At 43.5% G+C, this 10,893-nt stretch overlaps 1 protein-coding gene and 1 long non-coding RNA gene across 16 annotated transcripts; one reads left to right on the plus strand and one right to left on the minus strand.

Annotated features, from left to right (window-relative positions):
- Positions 1–185: 185 nt before the first annotated feature.
- On the plus strand, positions 186–3,526 carry LOC120048076 (exosome complex component RRP40-like). The gene is made up of 4 exons (XM_038993767.1): positions 186–445; positions 1,988–2,137; positions 2,659–2,810; positions 2,987–3,526. Exons 1-4 carry the CDS (start codon positions 230–232, stop codon positions 3,192–3,194), a joined length of 726 nt encoding a protein of 241 aa, XP_038849695.1. The 5' UTR covers positions 186–229; the 3' UTR covers positions 3,195–3,526.
- Positions 2,243–10,889, minus strand: LOC120048079. Of its 15 annotated transcripts, none has more exons than XR_005476975.1 (11): positions 10,229–10,887; positions 9,844–9,947; positions 9,404–9,513; positions 8,357–9,030; positions 8,142–8,262; positions 7,898–7,943; positions 5,936–7,807; positions 5,706–5,764; positions 4,099–4,552; positions 3,555–3,627; positions 2,243–3,330 (listed from the first exon to the last, which is right to left on the minus strand). It is a non-coding gene; the product is annotated as an uncharacterized LOC120048079 (long non-coding RNA). The 15 variants fall into 15 exon arrangements; XR_005476976.1 differs by lacking the exon at positions 7,898–7,943 and having other exon boundaries at positions 5,936–6,035; positions 7,727–7,807; positions 10,229–10,830; XR_005476977.1 differs by having other exon boundaries at positions 4,099–4,194; positions 4,364–4,552; positions 5,936–8,262; positions 10,229–10,889.
- Positions 10,890–10,893: the final 4 nt, after the last annotated feature.

A 10,893-nucleotide genomic window follows, 5' to 3' on the forward strand; every position in this document is an offset into this window, starting at 1 on the left:
TTGTGTTATATTGTCCTATTTTATGTAATTATTCACGTAGTATGTTGATTGGAATACAATACACAAGATATTACACCTACAGTACATTTAAGTCACATTCTTGGTAGTAGTAACTTGTAGTAACCACATGGGTGCGCTACAACAAATATCCTTCCGTTTTTGCTTTTTCTTCCTCGATTTCCTGTGTCACATTTATTGTTTCCCCTATCAGAAGTGCACATTTACAGACATGCTGAGTTGTTTCAAAGATAAAGTTGGTGATGTTTTATTACCAGGAGACGTATTTTCTTTTCAAATGCCTGAAAGTATCACCGACAGCAAACCCGAGAAAGTTGTTTGTGGACCAGGGCTTCGGCGAAACGGAGATGAAGTTCTCGTTTGCAAAAGCGGAATCCTCCGACATAAACAACCGAATCTGTACTGGATAGACTCTCAGCAAAGGAGGGTATGTATCTATGGAATAACTGATAAATAGCTACCTGTCCTAGATAGCTAGTTATATCATTCAGGGTCAGATTCATTATATGCGTTTGAAGAAGAAACGCACGATGCGTTGGTAACCACGTGTTTTACAAAGAAAGGCGCATGCCTATGGTATCTGTAGAGTTTGGCTACTATATTTAGTCAGCTAACGTCAACATCTTTGTCACAGTAAACCGGCAATTCACAACCCCAATACAAATATGGTCTTGGTAGGAATGAGGTAAAGGTTGGTGAAATTGATGGCATACTTGAACATTTTGCACTCTAGTAACGTAAACTCACTCACTTTTGTACATCGCCTTGGTCCGTACAATTGACCTTATTTTAGTGCCCTAAAAACGGAATACTTCCAGATAAACTGTAATGTCAATACCATTGTAAAGCACAATTTCTCCCCTTTCCAACATAATCAATTACATGACCCCCACGCTGCCCGTTTCTGCATAATTCAACAAGGCAATGAGCTCCATCGGGTCTTTAAAAAAATGGCGGGTGGGGAAGCGAAACTAATGCGTGATAGTGAGGAGAGATGTGTGGGGAAAAAAATTTTTTTCACTCGATCTGTCCAACTTATCACCTTATCGCCTCTAAAATGTATATAAAACACTATAAAGAGTTTATATAATGTAATTACATACCTATTTGAAGGTTTGTGTCGAATTTGAATCGGGTTTTTAGGGCGGTGCTAAAGGAATCTTAGAAGTAAACAGCGCAAAAAAAATGACTAGGTATCCCCCTTACCCATTCACTGTCCATTTCTTGTTTTTAAACAATGAGAGAAGTGCTACACCTGGTGGAGAGAGATTGTAAGACATAAATAGTTGCTTTGTGCGTGCTGTACATTACGACATGACACGATGTAACGGAGGGTCCGCTTTTTTCAACTTTTCTCCAATACTATAGAGCCATTACCATGTCGATCAACGTTTGAATAGAAACGTAGTTCACACCCCCGATTTAGAAGTCAACACAGTCCCATTAGTTTTCTTTTTAGCCTCGTATGAATGTTGCGGTTGCGCACATTTGTACGGAATGGGTGACAAATCTTCCACCTGCCAGAATCCCCCCCCCCCCTTCGCATGAAAGCGCTCACACTCAATTCTTCATTGCTGCGACTTCCTTGCAAGTTGCGATTTCTGCTCTTCACTCCGTTGTCAGTTTAGCCTACATTTCACTGATCTTAGTAGCAGAAAGTATTTTTTTTATTTGTGTCCTTCAAGGCAGCTGTCAATGATCAGTTAGGCTGCGTTTAATTGTATATGGTGTTTTGATCGCGGGGGAGGCACTAGTAATGCCTGCAGTTCAGTTTTCAGTGAAATGTAGGCTAAACTGACAACGGAGTGAAGAGCAGAAATCTCAACTAGCAAGTAGCAGCAATGAAGAATTGTTTGTGCGCGTTCACGCGAGGGGACAGATGTCTGTCAGGGGGGAGATTTTCGGCACAACACTGGCGGTGTCCTTTTCAAGTAAGTTATGGACTCATTGCTTATTTCCTCTCGCCCAGTATGTTCCAGGGAAGGGGGAGAGTGTGATTGGCATCATAGCTGCCAAGTCAGGTGACATCTTCAAGGTGGATGTAGGGGGGAGTGAGCAGGCGTCACTCTCCTACCTCGCCTTCGAGGGGGCTACCAAGAGGAATAGACCTAACGTGCAGGTCAGTATTGTCACAAACACTTCTTTATTCTTCCAGGTGGAAGGTTCACTATTTTACAACTTGACGTTAGATGGTTCTTCACCCTAAAAAGTAGTCTATGGCCCAAAAGAAAAGGTAATCCAGGGCTTTTCTTTAAACAGCCACTACAAACTTCAGCTAACAATCAATTGGAGGCATGTGAGCATGTTAAAAAAAGTCAAATTCACCTGAAATCAATTCAAATCAACTCCATATTTGGTTTGATGTTACTTAATGGTGATTTTTCAAGAAATAAAACATGCTCACATACCCCCTTCACTTCCATTGATGGTTAGCTTGTGGTGGCTGAAGTTTGTAGTGGCGGTTTTTAAAGAACTGAAACATGGATTACAGTTTCTCCTGGCCCATAGACTACTTTCAGGGTGAGGAACCATCTAACATCAAGTTGTAAAATAGTGAACTACTCCTCTAAACGTCGTCTTTCAATTTAAAGTTTGATGGCACTAGTCTTTCTCAATTTTGTTTCTGTGGTGCCATTGCAGGTAGGGGACCTGGTGTACTCTCAGTTCATCATTGCCAACAAAGACATGGAGCCGGAGCTGGTGTGTATAGACAGCTGTGGACGAGCCAACGGGATGGGGGTGTTTGGAGCAGGCGGGCTTCTCTTCAAGGTGTCCCTGGGACTTGTACGCAGGTATGTCACAATAATAAAACTAGTCTATGGTCATTTAGAAAGTGTTATTCAAAACAGCCTCACAGTTAACATTCAGCATATGATCTACATTTTACAAATCTATCTAAACATTCTGTAATGTTGCACCACTCAACACGACCCCGGTTCTGAATAGTAATTGTCCTCTCTCTATCCAGGCTGCTGGCACCCCAGAGTGAGATAGCCAAGGACCTGGAGAAGATGTTCCCCTTTGAGATTGTGGTGGGGATGAACGGGCGGGTGTGGGTCAAGTCCAAGACCATCCAGCAGACCCTCATTGTGGCCAACCTGCTGGAGAGCTGTGAGAACATGACAGCGCAGCAGCGACAGACGCTCTTCAGAAGGGTGGCCGATGGATCCATCTAGGCTAGGGGACCACTCTGCTCCGGAGAAGGATGTTCGAGAACTGTCTGAATTAGTGGGGTTCGTCTCAATCATTTGAAGGCAAGGAGGCATTGGTGTGGTTGTCTCCTCTCCTCTGTGACTACTGAGCTAAAAGGACCTGAGAGATGAATGCAGTGTAGATTAAACTTATCAAGTCAAAGGGGATTTTGACCCCAGTGTGTCTGCGCTGTGTGAAGAATCTGCATTTTTTTTTTTTATATACATATTTTGTTCAACTACATTTTGAGAAATAAATAATGAATCTGGGTTAATAATAAAAAAAAAAAAAAAAAAAGTGCACCTGTTCAAACCAGTCCACAAGTGGTCACCACTTTCAGTTACCTTTGCTAGCTGTCATCTTCTGGCAAGAAGTCAGACTCGGTTGATGACTGTATGTAGGAAAACACTTCCCGTACTGTGAGGGAGGGGTAACAAACAGATCAGTTAACATTGAGCAGGACCTATTCAAGGTAGAGTGATGAATTCCCTCACACACCCAGCCTCATTTCACTATCTTTTTCCAACTAAGATTGTGTACATACATTACACAAGTGAAGGATATGAGGGGGTGAAATCCTAGTGTGGTATTGTTTGCCAGTAGTGTTATTACTGTCCAATTGGTATACTCAAAGGAGGCCAAGGTATAGTTTTATTTGAGGAAGTCAAATATTAAACTGACAAACCAAATGCTGCCCACATACTTGGTGATATCAGGAGTTCTTGAGGGTGTACTTCAGATCACACTTTAATATGCAGTGACTCAGTTAATCAAGACAGCAGGAAGTGATAAAGACATGATTGAGTGCATATGCAAACAGACATGGTTTTGTAAAGGAAAGCATAGATTGTGGAGATATGGGCCTACATAGTCAAGGATCAAAGTTACTTTTGTCAATGATCCTGGAGGTACCATCCAAAGAAGTCCACTGGCGCTCCAGGACATCCAGTCTCTCCCTATTCCCTCCAGTTCTCCCACACAGTCCTATACAGAGACTTTCAAACTAAATCATGGGTTTTGGCATGATAACTGGAACCACTGATATAGTAGCACGTATTGGCCATGCCAACTGTAGAAGCATAAACAATAATTACTACACAGAACTTTGTTTATATTTCATGCATTGATTCAATTATCAAAACAATTGCTTAACTGCTTGTTGAGAGAGAAAGCCTAAGCCTCTGGGAGAGTCAGCCAAACCAGGAGGGTTGGGTTGGCAGCCCTAGCTTAAGCAAAGCAGCTCTTTCCAGCCACTCCCTGGTCCTGGGGGGGAGACAGGTTGTGTGGATGTCTCTTTACAGACCCTTCTCAGCTTCTGCAGCTCTATGACCAGCGCTATCATCTGCAGAAAGGAACAAGTTCATCTACTCCTTGGTTAGCCACTTGCTCAGCTGCTCAATGAAAATGGTGTCTTCCTACATCAAAGTGCAGTTACCAGTAATAAGTAACTACACTAACTAACACTAACAAATCAAGTTATTACATGATATCAAATAAAATGTAGACCTTACAGTGAAATGCTTACTTACAAGCCCTTAACCAACAATGCAGTTTTAAGAAAATACCTGAAGAATAATAATTAAAGCACAGCAGTAAATAACAATAGCGGGGCTATATACAGGGGGGGTACCGGTGTCGAGGTAATTATGTACATAAGGTAGAGTTATTAAAGTGCCTATGCATAGATAACAGTAGCAGCAACGGGGGGGGGGGGGGGGGGGGGGTGCAATGCAAATAGTCTGGGTAGCCATTTGATTAGCTGTTCAGGAGTCTTATGGCTTGGGGGTAGAAGCAGTTTAGAAGCCTCTTGGACTTGGCGCTCCGGTACCGCTTGCCGTGCGGTAGCAGAAAGAACAGTCTATGACTAGGGTGGCTGGAGTCTGACCGCCTGGTATAGAGGTCTAGATATATGGGCAACTTGGTGTGAGGTGATACTAAGAATTGGATTACGATGATGCCATGAACTGACTGGACTGGCTACCATTGGCTCGTGCTGCCATGAATTCCAGCGATTGACCAATACCAGCCCCTTCTCTCTGTCCTGAGATGAGACACAGACGAGGAAGGAAGGTATAAAGTTAAGCTTCATGACAAATACTGGTCCCAAGGGCAACAAGTCTGCCATCTGTGGCTACACTCTTAGAAAAAAAAATTGTTCCAAAAGGGTTCTTTGGCTGTCCCCATAGGGGAACCCTTTTTGGTTCCAGGTAGAACTCTTTTGGGTTCCATGTATAACTGTCTGTGGCAAGGGTTCCACCTGGAAGTAAAAAGGGTTCATTAAAGGGGTCTCCTATGTGGATATCCAAAGAACCCTTTTAGGTTGTAGATAGCATCTTTTTTTCTAAGAGTGTGCCTCACCGCCAGGACGTTCTCCGCCGGCGAAACCGAAGTACATCATTATGTAGTAGATGGAATGGAACGCATGGAAGACATTTATGTGAAACAGGGAGGTGTATCTATTCAATCTCCACATAACTATTTGTTATCATTCTTACCTGCTGGTGTAACTCTTGGGTTATCAAAATGAAGATTTGCGCTAGGGCTCCTGCAGGTTCTGTACATGGAATAATTGGGTTGCATTAACATTGTATGAATAGTAGTTATTTTGGATTACAGTCAACGTCTGGTAAATGCAACTTTATTGCACTAAAACAGATTGCACTTACAGTATCTGAAGTGTACTTATCAGGAGTCGATTGTGGAGCAATGTTAACATGAAACATACCTAGTTTGACGTTGTGATGACTTGCCAAAGTCTGCAGTTTGTATCTCAGTTGAACTTAGCAGACATGGGGCCGTTAAAAAGCAACAGGGACAAGCATACACTGAGAACACAGAGAAATCTTGGACTGTGATGACGTCAACGGAAAATCTCATGACAGGGTCATCATCCCATTTCCTCACAATGAGAGAGAGCGAGAGAATGTAACAGAGAAAAAGATGGAAGAAAAAAGAGAGAGTGTGAGTAAGTGAGTAGGAAGTTTCCAGCTTCCTCAATCAAGAAGGATTGTCTGTGCGGTCTGTGCCAGTGTGGAGTCATGTAACGTTGCATCAGCCAGACAGCCATAAGTACATGGTTTAGGGCACATACCTCTCAGTTGCAACAAATAAAATTAGTGCAAGCACAGCTGAACTGTAGGGGGAAATTAGTCCAGTATGCTCCAAGAATAAGTGCCAGGATTGGTCAGTATGAATGTAATAACATTATGTAACACCTATTCCTGAGTAAGCAGTGTACTTGGAAGTGAAAAGAACAGAGGAAAATATGAAGTAGCTCAGTTGGTAGAGCATGGTGCATGCAACATAAGGATAGTGGGTTTGATTCCCAGGACCACCCAGACCTAAAATGTATACACGCATGACTAAGTCATTTTGGATAAAAGCAACTGCTAACTGGCATATATTATTATGATAATAAAGCGAAAATACAAAATAACCGTCTTTACATCTTTTTCTTTGAAAAATACTGCTATCTAAGAGTGCTTTCTTTACATCCTGAACGTAGTTCTGTCTTAACCCTTCTCTCTGACTAGTCCTTCATAATGACATCATTATCACCCAGCTCTGACTGGTCCTTTCATAATGACATTGTCATAACCCTGTTATCTGATTGGTCCTTTCATAATGACAGTGTCATATCGGTGAGAGAAAGTGTCTAGCCCTGCGGTATTCCAACCATGTCTTCCCAGTCTGCATATCCCATGAATCCATGTTTATGTGTCCTCGGGGACCAGGGCAGTAAAAGGCAGTGCACCGTGGACCACAAGCTCAGGGCCAAAGAAAATAGTCTCAGAGAGGGATTAGTATTAGCTTAAGCCAGAAATCAAAACTCCTCACCAGCCTCAACAATAAACAAGAACATGTCAGAGTCCTCAGACTAAGACAATGGCACTGTGTCAACCAGTGTAATGGGGTGTTACATGAATAAATGGACATTGGTCATGGGCTTTGTGGCTGTAACAAGCTTGCTGTTACATAAGGTTGTTACAATGTATACATAGCCAGATTTGAGCACAGCTGTTAAAGAATGGACTCTCCAGATTCCCCTCTTTCCCCTCACAGACCAGAGGCAGAGACTGTCTAGAATTATCTTTGATCAGCAGTATTCTAAGCCAGTGAATCCTCAGAAATCCACAATACACATAACTCATAAGTATGTCTATAGCTTGTCTATTCAGCATGTGTTGGCATGATACTGGATGGTGAAGCATGTAGCACAGTAAACTGCAAAAAGTAGCATCTTAGCTTAAAAATGGTTCTCAGGTTGCATGAACTTTACTAAAGTGATATTTTAACATGAAGTATAATAAATACCATGGCTTAATAATATCCCAGGTAAAAAATATTTTTAAAAGTTTGTTATATAACATTTTTATATATGAAATGAAAGTTTGGGAACTGCTGAAGTGGGGTTTGGAGGAGAGGTATGTTTGAAAGGAAACATCACTCTGCCACATGTTAGACTGCTTCAACGTGACATGGTGCTGTAGGAAAGGACTCCCAAAGAGGCAGTTACCTGGTTCTCTTCCTTTATTTGTTTGTGTGCCAGGCTTAGAGTGGGTCACCTCATGGATCTTAAGTCCTCACTGAATTTTGACTGCAGATGAATAACAGACACATTATTCCCTTCCGCTCTCTCTTCCTCATCTTGTTCCTCCATTTCATACACGGCACTCTCCTCCCTCACCCTCTCCTCCTTTCCAGAGATTTCCACATTCGTTTCCCAAGTGCTCCTGAGACAAAAAGATGTGGACTGACAAAACTATGCTTCTGGCTTGTCCTTTATAAGTCTGACCATTTCAAATTGGACTGACAAACCACTGTTTTTTGTTCCTCCGTTAGAAGTCTGACTGTTTCTTCGTGTTCTGGAGCTATCAGCACTCTGACGATGCAAAGAGTGAAAACAATGAGAAAAGAAAATTCTCCATTACCTCAAGATAAAGGTAGAGATACTGATTCCATCCCAAATCCACCCATACTCTCTTTGCACGTATGAAGACCATAAGGTTTGGATAGGCGTAAGGCAGCAATACGGAGAACATTCTACCCAGCCTATCAGAGAACAAAGTAGAACCATATTGATTTTATCCATCTGATTCGTTCAGCTCTCGAAGTGCACCAATATTAGAGGCTGGGGGTTCCTTACCCAAGGGCTGAGGGGTGTCCTTGTTGAAGCAGCTCCTCCCGCTCAGTCTCCGGTGCCGCTAGGAGAACCCTGAGCAGGCGTCTGTCACTCTCCATCAGGGAGGTCACTCCTCTGCAGACCCCAGCCTCTGTCTGAGAGATCACCTCCCTTTACAGGGACTCATTCATCTGCAGATCATCAGCCAATAAAGCGGTGTTACACAAAATAGTAAATGTCTTTACTGTGGCATTATCATTATAGAAACAACTGTTGTGTGACTACTCACAACTGGTGTGATGATTGGTAAAACCTGACTTCTACTGGTTCACAACCACTTTCAGTTTTCTGTTAGCCTTAACAGGTGAGGCCTGGGTTAGATACTACTGAGACGTCTGGCAAGATTACATGCTTCTGTACAAATACGAAGTGTAGAAGGGACCACCTGCATCCATTTTGGGTGTGAATCCCTGTACCAGTTTAGTTGGTTTGGTCTCCCATGGCTCCACCTGCTTGCTACCATGTTGCTCTGCCTGTGTGGCCAGTCTCTCTCTGTGGGTCTCCTGGAGGCTGAAGCGTTCCTAATACAGCTGGGAGTGGAGGGCTTCCATACAGGCCTCTGAGGCATCCCTTCCCTGCTCCACCAGCCCCTGCTAGGCCCTAGACTCCTCCAGCAGATGCTCAAGGTTGTCTCGCTCCTGAAAACACCAACAGTTTCTTGGGTTAGGGCCCAAACACAGCAGTGTCAGCCATCCAGAATTCTTTTCTCATGGTGTTTACATGATCGGTGTCAGGGGTGTCAGTTTTGTAATGTTATTAGTGAACAAAAGGATGAGATACAGAGTGATTTACTTTCAAATGTTGACCTTTGTCCACTGCTTGAGAAATAAGCTAGGTCGTAATATTATGGTCCTCCCTCTAACACTGTAGAGGAACGGTACCGACTCAATTCTCCTGATTGACAGACAGAGGTCACAATGAAAGATATTTCAGTGGACATATGACTTTCATAGTGGGCAGCGTTCATTCTGCCAATGGGAGGCTAGTTTCCTATGCTTATGAAGGGCTTACATGAGTCAAGCTGGAATGGTCCATTCCTGTGGAGACACTTTCCCCCAGAACAGAAAACCTGGTCCAGTTGGGCGCTAATGATCTCCAAGTCCAACTCTAACCTGCCCACTCTGAGGACATGAGACAGAAAAGTCCTGAGCAACATACAGAAAGAGAGCCCCCTCCCAAAATGTTTTTATTATTATTTAACTAGCCAAGTCAGTTAAGAAGAAATGTCTTATTTACAATGACGGCCTACCCCGGCCAAACCCTAACCCGGATGACGCTGGGCCAATTGTGCGCCGCCCTATGCAACTCCCGGCCGGTTGTGATACAGCCTGGAATCGAACCAGGGTCTGTAATGACACCTCTAGCACAGATGCAGTGCCTTAGCCGGCTGCGCCACTCGGGAGCCTAATTATCCACTGCACTGATCAACAAGCACCATAGTTATTCATTACCTTCTGTAAAGGTCACCACATGGTGGGATGTAGACATTCCCTGATAACAGTCTGGGATGGAGTTTTACTGGTCGTTTGATCTGCCGAAGATTCAAAACAAGTATCTGTGGGGGAGGCAATTAACAAATATGGGTCTAACTGTGGCACAAGTTAGCAGTTACCCTATGAGAAAGGAAATCCACTCAGCTAGGTATTTATTTAGATGTGTCATTAGCCTAAATTCCCTTCCTTTAGAATCCCTGATACAAAATGGAACAAAAACATACTGGAATGTGGCAAGTGTCATAGTGAGCTGGAAACCTACCCAGTCCATTCATAGATCAGTGGTCATGCAGGACACAGCCTATACTACAGAACAGGTGGCAGCAGCAGCAATGTCTATTACCTGGGGTAGTGCATGTCGGCTCCCTTGGACCATTCTCTGGAGCAGTCTGAGCCTGTTTCTGTAGGGCACTTTAGACCTGAGCCAGACTGACTTCCAGATCTCTCCTACGCTGCTCTGAGTCCAGGAGGCCCTGAAGGTCAACCGTCCCAGGTTGGGTGAGTTGAAGTCAGCCAGGTGGCGTATCGTCCACGGGGTTGTATAGTGGAAAAGACTTCGGCCTCTGCTGCCAACCTGTGTCAAAACCCCTGCCCTCCATATCACTGCAGTGTTCACGACACCACCTACGGGTAACAGCTTCAAGCTGGTTCTCTCAACTCAAAACTGCATGAGTGAGACCGATGCAATGACGAAGTAGTAGTTACCTCTCACCTGGACATGTTTTTTTTCTCTTCACTAAATAAAATGTAGAAATCAGTTGGCTTGTCTTTAGTTTAAAAGGTACAGAGGGCTACTCTGCCTGCCCCTACACCTTTGTCCCATCAAGTATCCCATTGCTCTGTGCAGAGGACACTACTGGCCAGTTCCAACACTGAACATTAACCAAGAGGGCACTTAAGAGTTTAGCTGGCTGACCCAAGGCTTGGACAAAAATAATGGTGTGAGGGGACTTTTAGGGACAGTTTCCCAGGCACAGATTAATGTTCTCAATTGAGACTTCATTCATT

Source organism: Salvelinus namaycush, chromosome 5, assembly GCF_016432855.1.
Source record: "Salvelinus namaycush isolate Seneca chromosome 5, SaNama_1.0, whole genome shotgun sequence".
Taxonomy (NCBI): Eukaryota; Metazoa; Chordata; class Actinopteri; order Salmoniformes; family Salmonidae; genus Salvelinus; species Salvelinus namaycush.

Bases quoted from the DNA above. Each gene is read 5' to 3' on its own strand.
- LOC120048076 (XM_038993767.1), top strand. From the start codon at position 230: ATGCTGAGTTGTTTCAAAGATAAAGTTGGTGATGTTTTATTACCAGGA. The intron at 446-1,987 runs GTATGTATCTAT...CCTCTCGCCCAG, and splicing joins TAGACTCTCAGCAAAGGAGG to TATGTTCCAGGGAAGGGGGA. The intron at 2,138-2,658 runs GTCAGTATTGTC...GTGCCATTGCAG, and splicing joins GGAATAGACCTAACGTGCAG to GTAGGGGACCTGGTGTACTC.